Here is a 24,484-nt window from a genome sequence, read left to right as displayed (position 1 = left end):
GTAAAGCAAAGGACACTGTCACTAAGGCATAATTTCTTTTTAAAACCTGAATGTGAACAGAGATACTCTATGTAGGCAGGCATTGTTTCCAGAGCACATGGGTTCTCAAGCCAAAATCTCAATACCAGACATAGGGCATTTCTCTCCAAGTACTTGGTCAGGGAAGCCTCAGGAGCAACTGAAATAACACAAGATACTAACATGTGACGTTCACAAGCCTTGTACACGATCCTCCTGCTTCATCAGAGCTGAGATGAGAAGCATGCACCACCATATCTAGTGAAGACTCAACAAGTTTTTCAAATTGTTTAGAATAAACTGAGGGCTCCATGCATGCTGGGTGAGCATTCTACCACTGAGCTACAGTCTTGCTCTTGATTTTTAAAAACTGCCTTAACTTAGTACTTGAAGTCACTAGTGTTTGAGATTTTCTAAACCTCTAAGGGCTCAAGAAATTTCAGAACTTGTGAGCCATTTATTTCTGACTTAGCTTTACTCCTAGGGAAACTTGAAGGTTTCCGTGTAATAATTATTTGTTTCACTTCCTGTTAACGAGATTCATTTCCTAATTCCTTTGCTGCCAGATATTAACATTGGAGCAATTAATTATCCGTGTTTATCTCAAGTTATCTTGGGTCTGTCTCCCCAAGGCCTCTCCAAAACTAATAAATAACCCTTTTCAGCCTCTTCATGAATCAGATTCAAGCATCAGTTCTTGGATTCCCTGGAGCAACCACAGCACAAAGAGCCTTAAATTCTGCCTTCTGATTTGTAGGACTGAAGACCCAAGGAACAAGCCCCTACTCACCAGTTATAACCAATACGACAAATCACAAAGTCCTGTTTTTTTTTTCTTAAATGGGCTGAATTTTTATCCTATATATGAGAAAAGTGAAGGCAGCAGACCAGAGTCACACAGAGCAGTGGGTAAGATCTAAATAGCCTCTCTCTCTCTCTCTCTCTCTCTCTCTCTCTCTCTCTCTCTCTCTCTCTTTCTCTCTCTCTCTCTTTCTTATCACCATCTTCTCCCTCACAAATCCCTCACTTCAAAGTTCTATCACCTGCCCTGCCTGCAATTCTCCATCCACAAGGAGGGCTGCACAGGTGAGAGAAGGAAGCTCAGAACCATGTGTTCCCCACTCACCATCACACTGCTAGGGAGAACAGAGGATGTGCCAAAGTCTGTTTCTTTCTGCAAGCCTAGACTTCTTATTTAGCTCACCCTACATTCTTTCCATACACAGCCAAGCACAGAATAGAGGGGCTTAAATCTCTGAGACCATCTAACCACACCCACACCAGGGTCTAAAACTCTTGTAGACTCTGAGTGGTGTTTCTCAAAGTACAGGGGTCAACAAAACAAAATTAACAAAACAAAACCCAGAACTAATACTTCTAGACATTGTTTGATCTTGGCTTTCATTTTTGTCTGCTTTCTTGTTTGTTAGTTTGTTGTTTGAAGTAGGGTCCCACTGTGTAATTCTGTCTACAACTTGGTATGTAGAACTGACTGGACTCAAACACACTCTCTGTCTCCTGAGTGCTGGGATTAAAAACCAAAAGAACTAATTCATTTGGATTTTTTGTATTTTGTTTTATTAATTTTGTCTTGTTGACTGTTTCTCTTTCTGATTTTTGGCTTTTGTTTAGGAGGGAGATGTTTTGGTTTTGTTGGTTTGGTTTTTGAGAAATGATCTTTCTATGTAGGCCTGGTTGATCTAAAACTTGCTATGTCAACCAGACAGGCCTCAAATAGCAAGGATCCTACTGTGTCTGCCTCCTCAGTGCCAAGGCTGCAGCATACTGCTTTGTTCTGGCAGGCTGGAGATCAGACCCAGAGCGACCCACATACTAGGCAAGTGTTCCTTCCACTAGCCTGCTTCTTTTCCCACCTCATAATTTCTGTTAGAATATTGACATTAAAAGTAACTTATTGTAGAAATTTAAGGTTCCAGTCTCCTCTTCTGGGATACTTATTGTTATTTACTTACTTGTTTAACGTCCAAAGTTATATGAACTGCCACTAGTGACACCAGAAGGGCTTTGTTCTCCTTCTCTGACCACACATGTCACCAATTTCCACTCATTGCAACTGACAATTGTTTTAAGAACCCTCTGAGATGCTGAAAAACAAACCAGTCCAATCTGAATCTTTGAAAGGATGTTTGCTGCCATAGATGATCCTGTCCTGACTGTGGTAGAGTTCTGTGGTCTTTCTGCACTCTAGATTCCTTCCGTCTAGATTGCATCATTCTGATTCTATGAACCTCCCTGCACCTGCCTTTCACCACAAACTCCACTGTTCTTAACAGCACAGTGCTTCAAGGTCACCATGCTCTATTGCATGTGAAGCCAGTTCCTTTGGGAAAGAATTAACAGCTGTCTGTTTTTGGCAAAAAATCTCCTATGTAAAACACTAGAACTGGCTGTGAAAGAAGCAGTCTTCTCTCTTATAGACCCTCCTCTCAGGACAGGGCATTTAGAGTATGGAGACAACAATCTTGGGCTCTGTTAGTTTATCTTCCTTCTGCAATACCAGAAGCTCAAGCCTAGTTAAAGAGGAATGACCCCTCAATCCTCAGCACTCCACACTGAGACAGAGCCTCTATTCCACAGGAAACAGAACAGAAGGCAGCTGCCTCTCTTCTACTGCAAAAGACTGAGGCTTAACTCCAGTAGGAGGTAACTGAACGGGAGGGAAGAAACGCACGTGCGAGCGTGCACACACACACACACACACACACACACACACACACACACACACACTGTAGCCATGAAAGAGGGAACAGTGTGTCCCAGGCTGCTGTAACTCCAGTGGACTGTCTTCCAAGGCTAGGGTGGTAGAGGGGAAGTCCTGCTCTTAACACCCACCCTCATCTTCTTCCTTATTCCTCATCTGTCTACTGAAATAGCTGCTTAGGATCATTCGAGGGTCTTTCCATTCTTAATTTACACTTTTCACCAGTCTCCCTGAAGAGTGTTCATGGACTCTCCACATCACCATGTCAGAAATCAACTGCACACACCCATCTATTTCCAATTTTAATGGTCCTATGTTCACATAGAGACTGGATTCCTTGACAGTGGAGCTGCCCTTTGGCAGATACACCACATCCCTGCCACAGCTCTTATTCATTTGTAGTTCAACTTTTCTTTTTTCTGCGAAGAAAGCTTTTTGCATTAAAGAAGCATTAACCTGATTCCTTAGAATATTTTTGTTTTAAACTGTTGAGTCTGTTCCTGTGAGTAGTTTAATCTTTTTATTCCAAGGAAAGATCAACATTTGCTGTGAATTCTGTACAGTAGGGAGATTAGACTCACCGAAATTATATGCTAATTATAAGGTATTAGAATTACAGTATGAATTGTACACAACAAAGAAAAGAGGCTTGGGATACATCTCAGCATAGAGCATTTTCCTAGCATACGTGAATGAGGAGTTAGGCTCAAACCCCAATGCCACAAAGTAAGTAAATACAGAAAGAATGAGATAAATTTGGTCTAAAATGAGAGAAGACATAATTTTTAGAAGCAAAAACATTGGATATCAGCAAAATCAATAAAGGAGAAATATTGCCTGATGGAAATAATTTTTAAGAATAAAGAGGCAGGCATGGTGGTCCACATCTTCAATCCCAGCACTTAAGAGGCAGAGGCAGGCATATCTCTGCCTGTATGTAGAATGAGTCTCAGGCCAGTCAGAGTTATAAACTGAGATCCTGCTTCCAAAAAATTAAATAAATAAAAATAAAGAAATGAAGGAAAGAAAGAAGGAAGAAAGGCTTGAGGTATAAAAATTAAGTCACTTGCTATTTAAAAAATAGCAATAAGTTATAATAGTAACTTAAGGAATGTTTATCCATCATATTAACTGAATAAGAATAATTGGATACAAAATGAAAATAAGAACAGTAAATGTTCCAGGAGGTTGTATTTGCTTGGGGAAATTTTGGTATGATTTTCTCTTTCAGTACACTTTTCTGCATTGTGTGTGTGTGTGTGTGGGGGGTCGTTATACAATTGGGGATGGAACTCATGCCTGAAGAAGCTCTATCCAAGCACACACAAAGCACTGAATTCAACCTGGGTCTGAGATTATTTTTAGGGACGGGGTTGACAAGGCCTTGTTATGTTGTTAAAAGGGCCTTTAGCCTTTTAGGCTCAAGTAATTATCCTCTGAGTAGCTGAGATTCTGGGCAAGTGCCATCACACCTAGCTCTAAGACCCCTTTAATACTAAGGAAGCAGCTGGTTTTGTTTGTGCTCATTCTCCATCTGCTAAAGAGCACTTGGTAATCTTCCTTGGCGCTCACATTGCAGAACGTTGGGAAATGGATGGAAGCAACCAGAGCGGAGACTCTGAGTTCCTGCTCCTGGGACTCTCAGAGGTTCCCGAGCATCAGCGCATCCTGCTTGGGACTTTCCTGTCCACGTACCTGGTCACAGTGTTGGGGAATGTGCTCGTCATCCTGGCCATTGGCTCTGACTCGCACCTGCACACTCCCATGTATTTCTTCCTGGCCAACCTCTCCTTCACTGACCTCTTCTTTGTCACCAACACAATCCCCAAGACGCTGCCGTCCCCTCCATTATACTACTGCCATGAGCCCTAAGCTCTGTATCTTGCTCCTCCTCTTGTGCTGGGCCCTATCTATCCTCTACGGCCTCATCCACACCATCCTCATGACCAAAGTAACCTTCTGTGGGTCTCGGAAAATCCACTACATCTTCTGTGAAATGTACGTCCTGCTCAGGCTTGCATGCTCTGACACCCGCATCAATCACATGGTGCTGATTGTCACAGGCTGCTTCATCTTCCTTGCTCCGTTTGGATTCATGATCCTATCTTATATCTGGATTGTTGGAGCTATCCTCAGAATTCCCTCAGCCTCTAGCAAGTACAAAGCCTTTTCACCTGTGCATCCCATCTGGCTGTGGTGGCCCTCTTCTATGGGACACTTTGTATGGTTTATCTGCAGCCCCTACACACCTATTCCATGAAAGACTCAGTGGCCACGGTGATGTACGCAGTGGTGACCCCCATGATGAACCCTTTCATCTACAGCCTGAGGAACAAGGACATGCATGGGGCTCTGGGAAGACTTCTAAGGAAGCCGATTCAGAGGTTAACATGAGGGTTGTTTTGGAAAAGGGGAATAAAGTGTGTCGGAGCCTATGTGGGTCCAACATAGATTCCCTAACCCGGCTGAAATGGAGTCGCGAGGAATAAAACTGACACAGCTTACAAGGTCATCTTGGAAAAGGCCAGAATCACTCTTTATTCTCGGAACATCTTATATGCCCCTCTGAATTGAGTGGGGGAAAACACATTAGGCTGTCTCCTAGGCAACCAGGTGCCTGGGCTTAGGTCACATAGGCATCTAGCAGTCAGGTAGGCCATGAATTAGCATCTCTATAAGACATCCTCCAAATTACAAAGGAAGGGAAGCACCAAACCTCTAAACCATTAAGTCATCAGCTTTGGTCAACATCTCTTTTCAGGTACTCTACATTTTAACAAAAGAAACTAGGAGCACCACATCCTGGTTTTTGTTAAGGAAGAGACAGCTTGTCTGCAGAGCTATGTGACTAGCTCAGACTGGGCTAATGGCTACTGTGCTAAATTGAAATATGGGCCCACAAAAATGGACTGCGTATATCCTTCAACATGTTCAAAGCATCATCCTATGGGTTATTCAGGGGTGTTTGGACTCATCTCTGGCTCCGAATGAACCTATGTGGTGATGGAAAAACATGTAAATACCTCACTGCATCTCACCAGCTTTGGAAATACATAAGATCACGCTAATGTCAATACTAGAATATTGCAGGGTTGAATTTTACAATGTGCCTGGCCATAGGAGCACATTCTCAGCCTTATCCAGATATATGCAGTAATGACATAGAGACATCTCTCATGTCTCAAATACATCAAATAAACAAGTAGCAATTAGTGACTGATTAGAAGGCTGGATGCTGGGCTATGGTGATTTGGAAGAAATCCTTTAGAGATGAGTGAACAGAGCCAGCAGGGTTTAAGACTGAAGAAAGCAAGGTTCAGTTGATGTTGTAGTTACTCTGCTATTCACCAACACATTTTACTGGGACTGGCTGAGTGTCTCTTAATACCTTCTAACTGGGAAGCAAGCATGAATGTGGAGTTTATAGCCAACTGTGATCAATGGGTAAAATTGCACGTAAGTGAATCTAACTTATCCATTGAAATGCAATGTTTGCCATGTTGATTTAAAGGTGAGTATCTCTGTCTGTTTAAAATAATAATACACTGCTCAGGGCATGGCATTCTGCCTGAGCTGGCTTAGATGGTTTTTTTCTGTCTAGCATTTTTGAAGCTGCAAAAGCTGGCAGCCTGAGAATAGGCTGTCATATGACTCTAGATTCTTAAAAATTCAGCTATGGGGTTGGTGAGAAAAAATGATTCTAAAAGACAACTCTGTTAATCAATGATGACTACAATTGAGGGGAAATGATTGTCAGAGATAGCTCTGTTCTGACATGATCTATCAGTGATGACTAAACTTACTACCCCAGATATACAAGAGAAAAAGTTAAACTATGTCTGAAAACAAAAATGATATGATCAATGATTTGTGTTGGAGGAGAAGCTCTTGTTCTTCTGGCCACCGTCTATGTCTGGTGGCTCCATGGCGTCTCTCTGACTCTGCCTCCTTTCTCCCAGCATTCAGCCTAGCTTTGCCTGCTATAGGTCCAAAGCAGTTTCTCTATTCATTAACGGTAATCACAGCACACAGAGGGTGTTATTATTTTTTATGCGGGGGGGGGGGTCGGGAAGGAGAGATGAGACACGCGGGGTCCCACGTGGGCGAACTTTAATGGGGACAACAGGTAAGGGACGGGGGTGAAGAGACGAAAGGAGAGGTGGGGAAAAAGGGGCGGGTTAAGGTGTCCCCCCATTTTTAAAGGGGAGCTCAGGTGTGTCTGGGAGAAAATGTCCTGCGCATGCATGGCTTTCCATTGTACCACTGGGATTCGTAGTCCACTGAGGCTGTATTTTCTGCGCATGCGTGGCCTTGTCTCCAAAAGAACAGCATTTCACCCTTTTGGTTTTATTAAAAAAATTGAGGGGGGTTGAGGGTCTTAATGGGTAGGGAATAGGGGCGTAGCCCAGTCTCTCATGACTGCTTCCTGCTGACTTTGGGCGTCGAGGGATCCGGGGAGCGTCCGATTGTCCTGATGATGTCCTATCGATGTTTTGTCTGCTGGCATCAAGTGGCTGATTGAAGAAATCGCATCTGGAGATCGCATCTGCCTGGAGATTGCATCTGTCTGGAGATTGCATCTGTCTGGCTCTTGAGTAGCTGGGTCACCGTTAGGATGCTGGAAAACAAAAGTCGCATTAGTAGAGAGAAAAAAGTTAGAGGGGAAATTTGGGGTGGAGGGGGGGGGCTTTAGGAGGCCAGGGGTTAAGAATAAGAATAAAAAAAGTAAATGATACTTATTTCGTTAATTGAATGATACTTATTCCGTTTCGCTTGTGTCTGCTTTGTCCAGGTGGGTCAGGCTGGTGTCTTGGAGCTTAAAGAAAATGTCTTAAAAGAAATAGATTTTAATCATATATTCCTTAACATTTTAGGAGTCACTGCTGCAGTCAGTGACGAACCTGTTATGTCAGGAACTTGGTTAAGCATTTGCTTATCACCTGAACCTCTTGACTCCATGTTTGATGATGATTTCTGTAGAGACAACTGGATGGTTATTTAGGAATTTAGAAAAGGGAGGGTGTATTAGCACAGGAGGATTAGATGAAAAATGAGACCATTGTTTTCCTTAGGCTGGAGTAGAGGGGGTTGGACCTGTTGTCTTTCGGAACTTGAGGGAACATGGTCCCGTCTGAGTTACCGTGTAAGGAGGATTGTCTTGAGCCGTGGGGATGAACGGTTTCAGATGTGACAGGTGAATCCAGTGAGGAATTCCCTCGAGCTTGGCAGCTGTGGGAGTTAGAAGGATTACCCTGAGGGGACCCTGCCATTTAGGGGAAAGGGGTGAGGGACGTTGACCTGGAGGTGAGAATAAAACCTTATCTCCTATTTTAACCGGCGGTGGACATGTGTTAGCACATGGTTGAGGTCGTGAGTGATCTGTGAAGTCCCACAGCAGTGAACGTAGGTGGAAAAGGAGGGGAGTGAGCAGGTGATCAGGAAGGGGAGAGGTTCCCGATGGGAGGCCAGGGGTTAAAACTGGCCGCCCATACATAAGTTCAAATGGTGAAACGAAAAGAGGGCCCTTTGGGAGAGCCCGAAGCCTGAGAAGGGCCAGAGGCAGAAGCCGTACCCAGTCGAGGTGAAGTTCTTGTGACATCTTAACGAGGGTATCCTTTAAAGAGCGGTTAGTCCGTTCTACCTTACCTGAAGACTGGGGGTGGTACGGTATATGAAAATTTCAGGGGATTCCAAGTGCCCTAGACAGATTTTGAGAAATCTGGGAAGTAAACTCTGGGCTGTTATCTGACTGAAGAGAAGTTGGAAGCCCAAACCGCGGAACAATTTCTCGAAGGAGGATATCAGAAACTGTCTGGGCTCTCTTGTTAGAGGTGGGGAAAGCTTCAACCCACCTAGACATTGTATCCACCAACACCAGGAGATATTTAATTTTTTTAACTGTGGGCATATGAGTAAAATCCAGCTGCCAGTCAGTTCCCGGAAGGGAGCCCCTGGCTTGGTGAGTAGGGAAAGGAAAGCTACGATATTTGGTCCTGGGATCTGACTTTTGGCAGATCTGACAGGAGGCAGTGGTAGCTTTTAGGAACCTGATATCCTCAGGTGTTGGTTTAATATGTATTTTTACAAAATTAAGTAAAGCTTTTTCATTGGGATGAAATAGCTGGTGCAGGTAGGACAGGATCTGTTGGGTGTCAGGAGGTGTCTGCAAGGCCGTGGGCTGTGCTGTTAGTACTCCCTGAAGTAGCTGAGGCAGACCTGGGCTCTGGAGTGCTGCTGTCTTAGCGGCTCTGTCAGCTCGATTATTTCCCTTGGAGACAATAGAGCTGTCAGACTGATGAGACCTGATTATAGGCAGTGAATAATTCCTATAGCTTTAGGGAGATGGGAAGCTTTTAGTAAGTCCATGATATACTCTGAGTTGGTAATAGAGCCTCCCTTCGTTGTGAGAAGCCCGCGCTCCTGCCAGATGGCCGCATGAGACAACAGGATATGAAACGCATATTTAGAATCTGTGTAAACATTTAAAGATTGCCCCTCGGCCAACTGAAAGGCACGGGTGAGAGCTATCAGCTCAGCCTGCTGGTTAGTAGTATGAGCAGGGAGTGCCTTTGCCTCAACTTTCTCCGTGTCTGATACTATGGCATAGCCTGCTCTGCGAGTCCCATCACATAGAAAGGAGCTGCCATCTGTGTACCAGGTATGAGTAGCCTGGGACAGACTGCCCTCTTGAATATGTGAGGGGTGAGGCAGTAGGTCCTCCAGGACCTCAACGGAGGAATGGGATGGGGAATCATTCACATTAGGTTGAGGTAGAAGATTTGAAATATTAAGGGGTGGGCAGCATTGAAATGTGAGGATGGCATCTTCCACCAGTGCCACCTGAAGGGAAAGAACTCGAGAAGGGGGTAGGGTCTGTAGACCTTTGTAAGTTAAGAGTTTGGACAGGTTATGATGAGAGAAGACTATAGTGGGTGCTCCGAAGGTTAGTTTCTTTGACTCACGAATAAGAAGTTCAGCGGCCACCAAAGCACATATGCAGGATGCCCAGCCCTGAGTGGTGAGGTCCATTTTCTTTGACAGGTAAGCTACAGGTGCGAAGGAGGGTCCCAGTTGATGACCTAGGACTCCCAGAGCGTAACCTTCCTTTTCTGCTACGTAGAGAGAAAAGGGGCGGGTTAAATCTGGAAGATGGAGGGCTGGGGCCTGGATAAGGGCCTGCTGGAGTCTCCGGAAGGGTTTGGTGATGGGGTGGAGAAGGGGCTCATGCAGAGAGCCGAGAGCTGCTTCGTATAGAGGGCGGGCAAGGAGGGAGAAGGAGGGAATCCAGGAACGCAGGAAACCAGCCACTCCTAGGAATGATAAAACCTCTTCTTTGGTGGAAGGAACTGTAAGAGATTGAATTAGTTTTTTTTGGTCCAGAGTGATGGCCTTTTGGGTTGGGGTTATGGTTAATCCCAAATACGTTACCTGAGTGGTGGACAATTGAGCCTTAGAGGGGGAAACTCTGTAGCCCTTTTTGGATAAGAAATTTAATAAGGCAGCGGTATCAGTCCTACTAGTCTCCAGAGATGGGCTACACAGCAGAATGTCATCGACATAGAGTAGCAGTTTTGATTTAAGGAGGGACAGTGAGAGCAGATCAGAGGCCAGGACCTGGCCAAAGAGGTGTGGGCTGTCCCGGAATCCCTGAGGGAGGACAGTCCAGGTTAGTTGTGTGTAGAAATTAGTATACGGATCTGTCCAGGTGAAGGCAAAGATGTCTTGAGATTGAGGACTGAGAGGAATAGAGAAAAGGCATCCTTGAGGTCTAAAACTGAGAAGTGGGAGGTTCCTGAAGGAATGTTAGACAGAAGGGTGAGGGGATTAGTGGGTGGGATTTTTTTTTAACTGAATAACAATGGGGGAATGGTGTTTAGTGATGGCAGGATTTTGGGTGTCCCACACTAGAGGGTCCACTTGGGAGGCTGGAAGAGGAAAGGGCGTGTTAGTATCAGGAGATTGTGGGGCCAGGAGAAGAAGCAGCTGCGTCACCAACGAATCTGGATTAAGGCGTGAGGCTGCAGAGCTTCCAACAGCTGTCCCAGGGGAGAAGGGGGAATTGGTTTAGAAGGCTTAGCGCCCATGGCTAGAACCGTGAAAATATCCGCAGAAGGCACCCGAAGATGCTCCGAACACAGTTGCTCTGGACACAGGCGTCCGAGTGTTCAGAGGACCGTGTTATGGGCTAACCGACCCGGTCCTAGTTTTCGACGGGAGACGGGGGTCTCGGCTAGGAGGGGACAGTTAAGCCCGAAGGCTGCCCGTTGCAGCCGAAGCCGTACGTACAGAGGACAGAGAAAGAACGGAAAGGAGAGGAAGAACCAAAAGCACCAAACTTTTGGGCGCGGATAAAAAACAGGTCTAGCCTAGGGCGGAAGGCGGGGGGGGAAGGGGGGGTTAGCAACCGCACCCAGGACACGCCAGAGGAAGCCGGGAGCTCGGCCGGCCTCCTCCAGGTGAGAGGGGTTGGTTAGCCAACCCAGGTAAACTCACGAATTAGCCACTGATGGTCGGAGAGGGCCGTGTTGAGATGAGTGGAACACGTGGAGTGGTCGGAGGTTGTCCGGTTCTGACCTTGTCCCGGGGGAGGCCCTGAGCTCCAGGAGGCGCCAAAACCCAGAGTCAAGGCCTCAGGTGAGGGCCCCGGGGCGAGAAGGTCCCCGAGCAGACGGCACCAAAATGTTATTATTTTTTATGCGGGGGGGTCGGGAAGGAGAGATGAGACACGCGGAGTTGGGGAAGGAGAGACGAGACACGTGGGGTCCCACGTGGGCGAACTTTAATGGGGACAACAGGTAAGGGACGGGGGTGAAGAGACGAAAGGAGAGGGGGGGAAAAGGGGCGGGTTAAGGTGTCCCCCTGTTTTTAAAGGGGAGCTCAGGTGTGTCTGGGAGAAAATGTCCTGCGCATGCATGGCTTTCCATTGTACCACTGGGATTCGTAGTCCACTGAGGCTGTATTTTCTGCGCATGCGTGGCCTTGTCTCCAAAAGAACAGCAGAGGGGACTTCCACATCAGATCTGGAACATCATGAATCTATTTCAGATTACTTGATTCTGTATAAATAAAACAGCACTCTAGCTGCTACACATTCAGGCTACAAGATAGTGGCCTCCACCATGGTGTGGCTTGCTTCTTCCTTCTCTTACTCCTTGCCTCCTCTCTTGAACCTGTCAACCACCAGACACACTCCCTGCAGTCAGTCTATAAAGACAGAGAGAATTGACTCCTTTATATTGCCTTCACCAACGTGAGGCCATAGAGATCTCAACAAAGCAAGGAAACATGGTAACAGACAGAATGAAATAAAGTTTCACTAACCATCTTTATGCTTGTTTAGCCCTTAAATGTCCCTCCAGAAGATCACTTTAAAGACTTGGCCCCCAATTTCAGCAGTGTTCAGCCTCAGGGAGCTAGCTGGGTCATGAGGACGCTGCCCTCATGAAGAGATTCACCCACTCATACACATGTCATTGACGGATAATGAGAAAAGACCCTGTTACAAAATCAGGCTCCCCTGCTTTGAAGTCACTCTGAACTGAGAAGTTTTCTTCCTTCTCCTCTTCTACCTAAGCATCTCGACCAAGTGACCAGGGCTGAAACTGGGGCAGGTAAGCACCAGCATTGCTTAGAAACCTGGGATGCCACTTAGCATGTGCTATGCACATACATCTCTCTGAGCACCCTGAAACCCTTAGCCCACCTTAGCAGGAGCCCACCTGCTTTGACCTACACCTGAACCTTCTGCAGGATGGGAACATGTTACTTTCCTTAACAGTCACCTGACAATGGGCATTCAAACTCTTCCTAGAACACCGACCAAGAACAGAGAGCCGGCTTTGTGGGAGCCTAGGCAGTTTGGATACTCCTCTTAAAAGACCGGGATGGAGGTGGATGGTCTTTGGACTTCCCACAGGGCAGGGAACCCTGATTGCTCTTAGGGCAGACGAGGGAGGGGGACTTGATTGGGGGAGGGGGAGGGAAATGGGAGGTGGTGGTGGGGAGGAGGCAGAAATCTTTAATAAACAAAACAAAACAAAAAGAACAGAGAGCCATGGGATGATCTGACCTAAGCTGGTTTTGGGTGCATGCACAATAGGGCAAAGTGTGTCCTCAAAGGGAACTTTTAAGGAGAATCCTCTATTTCCCATCTTATGACCATACATGACATATTAAGTTTATATATGTTACAGGAAGGAACATGCACAATGGGCCAAGGCTGCATAATTTAATTATGGCAATCACAAGAGCAAGGAAGGGTATTTGGGAGTATTTGGAGGAAGGAAAGGGAGGGAGAAGTGATGTGATTATATACTTAACTCAAATATAAAGGAAATTAATTTTTGAAACACTCTTTATCTTAGCAACCAAATTCTTCCTTTTCTTAAATTCTATAAAAGGAAATCCCAAACAATAACTTGAAGCACTTGATACTAACATACAGGTGGCCTGCTGACACCTCGAGGGTGTGTCTGGCCTGTTCTATCATTTTGTTTTGAATAACCTTTCTGCTTCTGCCAGTATGTGTGAGCTCTTTAAATAAGGAGCCAAGAACTTGAAACACCTGGCCCAGACCACAATTTCGAGTAACAACCCTCTGAAACCATGAGCCAATATAAATAAGTTCTTCCTGTAAGTTTCTGTCTCGGATATTCTGACACAGTGGCACAAAGCTGACTAACATTCTACCCCTGGGGAGGTGGGAGAACAGTCATCTTTGAGAGGTTCAGTGACCTACACAAGGGCACAGATAAACAACTCAGCAAAACTAAGAAGCAGATACAGAAATAAAATGTGAAGTTCACCCAACAGAAGCTATGAAAAAGAACAGTAATTTTGAAGTTGAGTCACACAAAACCTGAAATGAAATGAACCAATAAAGAGCTTCAAGAGCAGACCTGACCAGACACAAGGAAGAATGGGCTGTGTGAAGGTGGGTCAAGTAGAATTACCCTGTTAGAGGAGCAAATGTGAAAGAATGAAAGGGCGTGAAGAATATCTGTGGGACTCCGGGCATCATTCAAGGAGCCAATACTAATATTATGGACTTTCTATAAGAAGAGAAGGAACAGAGGCTATTAGGAGCATAGCACAAAGGTCCTTGTGTCCACAAGTCTCCATAGAAGCTAGGAATGCAGAGTGAGCTTGGATATTTATTTATTTATTTCTGAGTACAAGAAAGGTTTATTTATTTTATTTTTTAAATTTCCACCTCTCCTCCTCCCATTTCCCTTCTCCTCCCCTTCTCCCCCTCCCCCTCCCTCTCCAGTCCTAAGAGCAGTCAGGGCTCCCTGCCCTGTGGGAAGTCCAAGGTCCTCCCCCCTCCATCCAGGTCTAGGAAGGTGAGCATCCAAACAGGCTAGGCTCCCACAAAGCCCATCCATGCAGTAGAATCAAAACCCAGTGCCATTGTCCTTGGCTTCTCAATCAGCCCTCATTGTCAGCCACATTCAGAGAGTCCGGTTTGATCACATGCTCCATCAGTCCCAGTCCAGCTGGCTTTGGTGAGCTCCCATTAGATCAGTCCCACCGTCTCAGTGGGTGGATGCACCATTTGTGGTCCTGACTTCCTTGCTCATGTTCTCCCTCCTTCTGCTCCTCATATTGACCTTGGGAGCTCAACCAGTGCCCCATTGTGGATCTCTGTCTCTATCTCCATCCATCGCCAGATGAAGGTTCTATGGTGATATGCAAAATATTCAATAGTGTGGCTATAGGATAAGGCCAGTTCAGGCACCCTCTTGGATATTTATTTAGTTGGTTATGGAGGGGGAAGGAAGAAGGGGAGAAGAGCAGAAAGGCAGAGAGAGAGAGAGAGAGAGAGAGAGAGAGAGAGGAGAGACAGAAGCTGCCTCTTTGAGAGGGAGACAGAAAAGGAAGGGACTCAGGCTGCAAGCAGGAAGGAAGACCTGCTAGCCTCAGTGTAGGGGGAGTGGGTGTGGCTTGTCTCTTAAAGAGACAGAATAGATCATTACATTTCCACCTCTTTTTTATAATAAAAAGGCAGGAGATTAGACACCACAGGTTAAGGGAATTGGGGTGGTGGATTCTCAAGACTGCTTCCTGCTTATTTATGGGTGTCATCTTTGGTGGGAGAACCTGAGAAATCTGGGTGCTGATCACATCCTGGCATAGCTGGTCTGTTACTTTATATTTGCTTATTTCTGACTCAGTAATTACTTAATGATTTATGCACAAATGTTTAAGCAAGACCAGGAAGATCATCTGGACAGGGGTTGAGGAGTTCACTGCCTCTTCCATCTTAATAGTTTACAAGGCATGGTTCATCAGTTCAGTGGAAGAACAGTGAGACAGAGGCTGAGCTCTAATGCAGGTTCTCTGCTTTGACGGTTATTTCCTCATCCAGGATATGAATTGATTTCACATTCCTATCACACCTCCCTTCCTGTTGCTATAAATAGTTGTGCCTGAATATGTCAGGGGAAGGGGCAGAACCCAGTCTTCTGATTAAGATTCCACTGTATGTTCCATCCAGTGACCCTCTATATAGGATGATAGGCAGCAGCAGGGTATCATTGGATACAGCTACCTTTTTATTTTTATTTTTGAGGCAATCAGAGTTTTATAGGTCTTGTAGGCCTAACCACATCTTATTTTTCATTTTAATGTTTTGATAGGGAAACAGGACTCTAGTAAGAGTAAAAGTAGTATTTTTATATAAAATAAAATATCTTGTTTAGTTAATAGTACTATAAGATACCATACATACTTTTATGATCAAGATTCATCAACTCTTAAAGTATGAAATATCATGAGTACTAACATTATTAGAGATTGATGTGTTTTGTATTATTTGGAAAATAAGAGTTTATCAAACAAAATCATTTGGCATCTCTAATAATTGTAAATAGAATTAAATTTACTTTGAATTGTTAAGCGTTTGAGTATGTTATAGGGCATTTTAGAGCATTTAATTTGTTGTCTCTTAACATTTTTAATTGAAAATAGATTCTTTCCTCATGTAATATTTCCTGATTATAGTTTCCCTTCCCTCTATTGTTCCTATTCTCTCCCCACCTCAATATCCCTACAGTTCCACTCCCTTTCTGCCTTTCATTAGAAAAGAACAGGGTTCTAGGAGATAACAAACAAACATGACAAAATAAAATATAATAAGATGAAGCAAAACTTTCATACTAAAGTTGGACATGGCAACCAAACAGGAGGAAATTAGTGCCAAGACCAGGCAATAGAGTCAGAGACCCACTTGTGTAGGACCTAGCCTTGGCAAACCCAATCGAGGCCTGAGTAGTTTATCCTGAGGCAATTCCTGGTTCTGTAAAGATCACAAACTGAGACTACCCAGGTACCATCCAGGAACAGACCATTCAAAGGAAATTCCTAGCATTCTAACTGTTGTAAATTAGATAGGATCACCTGCCAGAATGCACCCATTGCTTTTCACCAGGGCACCCCTAGACAAATGTCAGCCAATCAGGGATCCTAAACCTTAGAAATCTGTCACCCCTCATCCTGCTAATGTAACTTTTTTGGTTTTCGCCTTTAAATAACACCCTCTAGAAGGGCGGTGTAATGCTCTGTCCTTTAAGAGACAAGCCACACCCACTCCCTCCCTGTCATCTGGTCATCTGCTGAAGCAAGCTGATCTTCAGCTTCCAGCTTGAGTTCCATATTTTTTTCTGTCTCTCTCCTGAAGAGGCAGCTTTTGCCTTGCTCCATTCTCCCCCTCTTCCCTCTCTCTCTGTCTCTGTTTTTCTCTGCTCTTCCTCCTTCTCCCCTTACCCCCACTCCCCTTCCCTTCATTAACCCACTAAATGAATATCCAACCTCACTCTGCATGGCATGCCTATCCATGCCTCTGTCTCTTGCCCGCAGCGTGGCTCCTTGCCTGGGACCAGCCACCTTCTGGACCTGCGATGTGGTCTTGTGGCATGCCCATCTGTCCGTCTCTCCTGGTGGGACTCACGGCCCTTTGTGGCCCACTGCAGTCACTTGGGAACTGCGCTGTCCCTACCTGGGACTGTGCTCTTGGGACCCACTGCCCACTGCTGCTGCTTGGGGACCTGCAGTGTTTCTGCTGCTGCAGCCACTCGGGTATCTGAAGCATTTTACTTAATCCATTACAGGCGGGTTACCCCCTCTTGTCACTGCTGCACCAGTTGCTTTGACGAGGTCCCTGACAGCTTATATTATGCACACATAAACCTTGCTTTTGCGTTTCCATGATTTGGTCTCCTTGGTGTCTTTTGGGGTCCCCACAGACTGGGCACAACACTTTTTCCTATAGTCAAGGGTCCTATAAAAATACTAAGCTACTGATGGTGGCACAGGTCTCTAATCTTACTTAGCACCCAAGAGGCAGGGACCAACAGATCTCTGAGTTCAAGGCCAGCCTGGTCTACAGTGTGAGTTCCAGGACACTCAAGGCTACACAGAGAAACCCTGTCTGGAGTTAATAACTATACTATTTATGAAGAGGACCTGGTGTAAACCCATGTAGGTGCTGTACTTGTTGCTTCAGTCTCTGTGAATTTATATGTTCCTTGTTTAGTTGATTTACAGGGTCACATTCTCCTGGTTTCCCCATCCCCATTGACTCTTAAATCTTTTTGTCTTCTCTTTCACATGGTTCTCTGAGCTCTGAGGAGAAGGATTTGAAGGCGACATCCAATTTAGATTCTTTCTCTGTATAATGCCTGGTTGTGGGTCTCTGCATCTGTTTCCATCTGGGGTAAAGGAAGCCTCTCTGATGATGATTGGATAAGGTGCTGATTGTATTATTCTTTCTGGGTCTCTAATCATTGTAGACATAATTTAAGTTACTTTGAGCTGTGAAGTATTTGAGTATGTTATAGGGCATTTTAGAGCCTTTAATTGGCTATATCTGAACATTTTCAATATAAATGGAAACAGTCATCCAATTGATCGAACTAGGTTAGTGTGTTTTAGTAAGAAAAAATGTTTATTGACAGGTAACATCTGCACTGATTGGAGGAAGAGATCTGCATCCTATTTCTAATGTTAAGAAACCATCAGAAATAAGTATGAGATTCAAAAACCCCACCAAGAATTTGGCAGAACCCTGACATCTACCAGCAAGTGGTCCAGGTGAGGATCACAACAACATGGAGGGATAATATGCTTCTGTTCATAGTTCTCTGAAAGTCTGTTGCTGAGAAGTTTTGTAAGTTGATTGAGTCCTCAGCCCTTCACATTGTGGTAGAAAATCTGTAAACGGTAAAGCATGTGGTACAGGTGCACAGTGGATTGGGGAGTTGTGAAGAAGGGAATTCTGTCATTTGTAGAAACATGGATGAAACCGGAGACATCATGAGATAAGCACACAGTCTCTTATAGATAAGTTACAAAATCTTCCTAAGGTTAAATAGTGATTGGGAAGAGTGTGTGTGGATGCTTGAGCGCATGCATGCTTGAATGCTTGTGTGTATGCATGTAGTAAAGGCAGAATTTGATCAGTGCATGCTGGGAATATTGCACCAAGCCCCATTAATATGTTCAATTAATGCATACTGTGGAGATTTTGGAGAGTCATCTTATCTGTAACAAAAGTGAGTTTGCAAACACATTTGTTCAATAAATGTGTGAAATTTGGTCACATCCATGAAGGTCATATTTGAAACATGGAGAAAGTTTAAGTCATTTCCAAAGCACTGGGGATTCTTGTGTCTTGGGAAGGTAGGTATTCACGGTGCCCTGGCAGCCCGTGGAATGTTGTAATTTCAGAAGCCTCCACAGGGAGAATGTGAAAAAGAGGAAGCCCATTGGGAAGATGATGTCAGCTAAGTTGTCTGTCTCTTTGTTTCTCTGTCTTTGATAAACTTCCAGGTGTGGAGACTATTTGGCATCCTCTCTGCCCAAGAAGTGTCTGTCCCCTTCCCTGGGTGAGTGTCATTCCAAGAGCCCTCACTCCTTGCTCTCAACTGTACTTCCATACAAATTATTTCATTCTTGGCCTTTGGAGTGGCACCTCTTGCCACCTTTGAGGCTCTGGTATTTGACTGAGAGGAGATAAAGGATGCAGGAGATACTAGCTGCTAGGATAACCAGACTCTTCTCAAAAGAGTTTGTTCTGTAGTTGATGGAGAGGAATAATAGGCATCTGAGTTTTAGAGATACTGAGTTGGAGGTATTGGTCCGATCAAGCTCACATAGAAAAACTCAGCACCTCTGGTAGCATTCGACCTACTGGGACCTGCGGATCTTGTTCATCAGGAGGCATCTTCCTCCGGTCATGCCAATTGCCTTTGAGGATCTCCAACTCTAACCATTTTCTATGTGAATCTGGATGCACCCAAGTGGTGATTATTTTCTTTTCACTGAGGCAAATCACTGTGTGAGGCGCGATCTTGTGAGGCTCAGGGGACAACATGTAAGTGACTGTATATATTGGAACCATATATGACTCTAGGCTCTATAGCAGGCTGTGGCCTTGTGATAGCAAGGAGGCTAGATAGTGTGAAATTGAATTCAGGAGACAGAAGACAAACAGCTTTTTTTGGTAGTAAAATAAGAGGGTCTGGGTATCTTGTTATTACTAACATCCCTTACAACTGGTCATCTGCCTGTAAGTTCCACATCTCTGAATTCAGCCATGTATCAAGAATAAGTGGAAAAATTATTTCTATTCTGATAAGTACAGGAGTAATCCCTCCCCATGTCAGTATCTTAAACAAAATAAAATAAAAAAAACTTAGGTGGCGTGGACACAGGGTAAGGTATTGTGTGTCATCTAAAGATGACTTAAAGCATGTCGGAGGATGTGCATAGGCTATATGCAAACCCTACTCCAACATCTATAAGAGATGTGAGCACCCTCAGATCTTGGTATCTCCCTAAGATTTTGGGGGCCACTGTAGATGACACGTGCAATTTAGAGTTTGGGGAAGAGGACCATGTCGCCTCTCCTCTGGAATCTTCCCTTTTATGCTACAAGATCTTGTGTAGCCAAACTGTTCAGGTAACCATCGGAAGAGAGTGGTTTCCTTTATAGAATTATGGCCTCAGGCAGTCTTTCCCTCTAACTTCTAAACATCACATTCCTTCCCCTTGTTATTTCAGTGTGTGTGTGTGTGTGTGTGTGTGTGTGTGTGTGTGTCTGAGTCTGCCTGATGCCATTGCTTTGTATCAGTTAAGTGCTGGATGTATCATACCTTTTTACTAAGCATTTGCCTTTAACTTTCTTTCCCTTGTGTATGCTATGGCCTCGCATCCTGGCTGCTCCTGGCCATCACAATGCTTGATGTTGATTACCAAGATGCCACCATCCTTTTATCACCTTTGAACTTTATTCGGCTGATAACTGGAGGAAGAGAGTCATGGATCCGGGAGCCTCGGCAAATGATTCCTGTGTGACCACATTTGTCCTGCTGGGGCTCACAGAGACTCCAGCTCTGCGGCCTATCCTTTTTGTTGTCTTCCTTCTAGCTTATGTAGTTACTATCGGTGGCAATTTCAGCATCCTGGCTGCTATCCTTATTGAACCCAAACTCCACACCCCCATGTACTTCTTTTTGGGGAACTTATCTATGCTAGATGTTGGATGCATCAGTGTCACTGTTCCTGCCATGTTGAAGCATTTCCTCTCCAATGACAGACATATCCCCTATGGTGCCTGCCTTTCACAGCTCTTCTTCTTCCACCTCCTGGCTGGGACAGACTGCTTCCTGTTGACTGTCATGGCCTATGATCGCTATCTGGCCATCTGTCACCCCCTCACCTACAACACACACATGAGTTGGAGGATTCAGAAGGCTTCAGTGTGCTTGTCATGTGTATTTTCCTTTAGCAATGCATTGACCCAAACTGTTGCCTCATCTACTCTTAAATTCTGTGGCCCCAACACAATCAATCACTTCTACTGTGACCTCCCTCAGCTCTTCCAGCTCTCGTGTTCCAGCATCCAACTCAACGAGCAGCTGCTCTTTGTAGCAGCAGCCTTCATGGGTGTGGTCCCCTTGGTCCTCATCACAGTGTCATATGGCCACGTGGCAGCTGCAGTTCTTCGTATCCGGTCTGCTGAGGGCAGGAAGAAAGCCTTCTCCACATGCAGTTCCCATCTCACTGTGGTGGGCATCTTCTATGGGACAGGTGTCTTCAGCTACATGAGGCTGGGGTCGGTGGAGTCCTCCGATAAGGATAAGGGTATTGGCATCCTCAATACCGTCATCAGTCCCATGCTGAACCCACTTATTTACAGCCTTCGTAACCCCGATGTGCAGGGTGCACTACGAAAGGTGCTCACAGGGAGGTAGTCCCCAATGGATACTCCTTTCTTCTGGCTTTAACCAATGACACAGATCCACTCACTGCTTCTAAGTGATGCTGACTAATGTAAGTGGAGTGAGGGTATGATAAAATGAGGTATGTTCTTGCTTAGGAAGGGAAGTTCCCTAAAATAACTATCATTATGTGACCACTGCCATGAACAAGGTACTAAGTGACTAATGCCAGGACAAAGTTAATTCTTCTAATCATGTAAGGTGCATGGAGTTTGCAAATTGTAGATCAAGAAACTTAACTTCAGAGAGATTGAGTAACTTTCTCAAAGCCGTAGAGCTACTGAATGCCAGAGCAAGGCTTTGATCCTAGAGCAAAGTTGTATAAGTAATTATTGCAAGGACGAGGAGTACCCTAAGGTGAGGTGGTGGAGTGAGCAATAAAGAGTAAGAAAAGAAATGTCAATGTGATTAAAAAGAAACTATCCCAACAATTAAAACTACAAATTAAGAAATTTTTATTTCTTAACCAAATTTGATTTGTTCCAAAGGAATTGGTTCAGATTAAGGAAATTTCAAGATACTTATTCATGAAACAAACAAATAAAAAGAAAACAGATTTTTAAAACATAATTAACAGGGAATGTCATCATTTAGAAAAGTCATAGAGATAAGGCACAATGTTTCCCACTGGACTACCTACAGCAAAGAACTAATGATTATAGAAGGATGCTCATTGAAGCATCTTGAAAATCAGGCTGTTTGAGTTGATATAGATTCATTAATAGGCCTTTAACATCTGGGAAAACCTCCCAGACTGAATATAATTTTTTTTTGTACCTCCAACTTGAACATGAAAGCAACTGTTCCCTCCATGTCATCCTGAGGAAGAAGGTGCTTAAAGTCACAGCTTTATATGGCTGTGTCCACAATACAATAAAGTGCACACTTACTAAAACGTTAGAGAGGTTAGAAAGATGGATCAGTGGATAGAGCACTTTCCATACAAACATGAGAACTAGAGTTCAGACACCCAGCAACTACACAAATTGCAAGCAGATGTGGTGGCCACCTATAATTCAAGCTCTCAGAAGACAGAGACAGGATCCTGATTTAGTGAGGAACTCTACCTCAGCGTATAAAATGAAGAATGATTGAGAAAGACGTCCAGTGTCAACTTTAAAACTCCTTATGCATATGCATACACGTGTATACCCACATACATGTGAGCTTGCATACACAGTCACACAAATATATGAGCAGCAAATAAATAAAAAATATAGAAAGAGTAAAATAGAAGTCACCCTTAGATTCACCGTTTACAGATAACCATATGGACATTGATATATAATTATTAAAATGCTTTCACGCATGATATATATTTGTAAAGATTAGAATTGCTTTATACCTAACACTCCACAACTTCACTAATGTAGGCAAACTTGATAATACAGGTGGTTAGATGTAATCTTTTCCAGTGGCAGCATATTTCTTTCAGTAGATGGGATGAAGTGTTATTTAATCATCTGTCATTAGTGAATCTCCTGGTTCAAATAATCTGGGCTACATGGCATGCTGTTCATCTGTGCACACTCTTCCAATTACTGAAGACAGAAACCCACAATGAGGGTCCTTGGGTCAAATGGAATGAACTCTAAGAAGACAGAAACCTGTGAGGAAGGGCTCTGAGTCAAAGGACATGAACTCTAGGACACTTAAAAACATTTAGCTAGATTGAGACTCAGAAAAGATTGAAGTAACTGATATTTCTAGTTGATGATTTTTTTACCTATTTAGATGCTAAATGTTATAACCCATTGCTCCCTTATTTGAAATTAAGCATTAGCAAAATTAAATATGCTGTCTTAAGAATAATATTAGAAAATATTTTTATATGAGAAAATATAAAGATGCTCATCTTTATTCTTATAAATTTAAAACTGCTTATAACCTTCTTAACAATGAAGATGGCTATTGAGTCACATGTTAAAGGCAAGTGGGCACCTGCCATCCTATTAGGAAGGAAGCATTTTGGGTATCAGGTGATTTTTGGAGCCCTGGTGGAAAGGAGATGGAGACAGAGGGAAGATCCAGGGAATGGAAGTCTGAAAGTGAAGATTGTAGATGAGGATGGCTTCCCAGAGAAGACTGGGAAAAGACCACAGGAGGGCTCCAAAGGAGAAACATATTGTTAAGAGAGACTAGGATTTTTAATAATTTTATTTGAACATAAGAGGAATATGTGTTATGGTGCTGCTGGGCAAACACCAGCAATTGAGGACTGTGGCTAATATGCTTAATAATGAAGCGATTCTCCATAGAGTGAGATACAAGCCCATGAAAATTGCAACAGTAATAAGAGAGATGCTTGATTTTCTATATAGTGATTGTGTGTTTACTAAGAAAAAGCAGCCACTGAAGTGTTTACTGAAGGAATGGGGCTAGTGTAACCTATGAGCATTGACTTCCGTCACTGTTACTATGCCATCATTTTCCTCAACAACCTTGTGGAAAAACTGATTCACTGCATTGTTTAAATTTCGATGTACTGTTCCTGCCCTCCAGAACTCATGAAGAAAATTATAATAAAACAGTTTAATTGCAACAATAGTATTTATAACTTTATTATAAATCCTATGGATTAAACACTTATTGAGTCAAGGATAATTTTAAGCACAGGGTTACCCAATTGTAAGGTTTAAATCTATCTATCTATCTATCTATCTATCTATCTATCTATCTATCTATCTATCTATCTATCTATCATTTATATCTATGCATAAATCATATACCTAACCATCTATCATCTATTTATCTATTCATTTCGGTTATTCAGTCACCTAATGCTTACTAGTATCCCAAATGGCCAGGCCTATTCTATGTAGAGTTCCCAATTCACAAACAACACTCTTTATTTTGTATCTTATTTGGACTTCAAGACAACACTATATCAATCTATGATGATAAGGATAATAAGTGTGATTTGTTTTGTAGATGAAATACTTGATGACTATCCAAATGCCTTTACTTAAAATGTTAATAAATAAAAACAATAAAAACAATTTGATTGCCTTAATCAATAATCTATAACTGTTCTAATCTATTTCTTAAAAGAATCATGTTAAAAATAGGTTAAGGGTAAAGTCAAATTGGTGTTTGATATCCTATAAGCAGTCAGAACGTCCTGCCGTTGCAGAATGATATTATTAGAGACTATCTCCTAACCACACTCACTTCCTAACTCATGAATGAAACCAATAATGAACACATTCTCACAGACCATCTACTAAAGAGTGACACATTTACATTTTATGAAAAGCATCTTTAAAAAGTAGTAGCTCTTATTTTTAATAATAAAATACATTGACATATAGTGGACTCTTTAATATATCTGCATATATAATTTGTAAATATGGGATTTTTTTTATTTATTTATTAAAGATTTCTGCCTTCTCCCTGCCACCACCTCCCATTTCCCTCCCCCTCCCCCATCAAGTCCCCCTCCCTCATCATCCCTAAGAGTAAT

At 43.6% G+C, this 24,484-nt stretch overlaps 1 protein-coding gene and 1 pseudogene across 1 annotated transcript; both read left to right on the top strand.

The window, feature by feature from the left end:
* Positions 1-4,330: 4,330 nt before the first annotated feature.
* Positions 4,331-5,134, top strand: LOC130878454 (olfactory receptor 1D2-like; annotated as a pseudogene).
* A 14,924-nt stretch (positions 5,135-20,058) lies between these two features.
* LOC130878359 (putative olfactory receptor 3A4) lies at positions 20,059-20,994 on the top strand. The gene has a single exon (XM_057776289.1). The coding sequence runs from the start codon at positions 20,059-20,061 to the stop codon at positions 20,992-20,994; it is 936 nt and encodes a 311-aa protein (XP_057632272.1).
* Positions 20,995-24,484: the final 3,490 nt, after the last annotated feature.

The sequence above is a fragment of the Chionomys nivalis genome, chromosome 7, assembly GCF_950005125.1.
Source record: "Chionomys nivalis chromosome 7, mChiNiv1.1, whole genome shotgun sequence".
Lineage (NCBI taxonomy): Eukaryota > Metazoa > Chordata > Mammalia > Rodentia > Cricetidae > Chionomys > Chionomys nivalis.
Note: the sequence above shows the minus strand (reverse complement) of the source record. Positions and strands in the feature narration are given on the sequence as shown.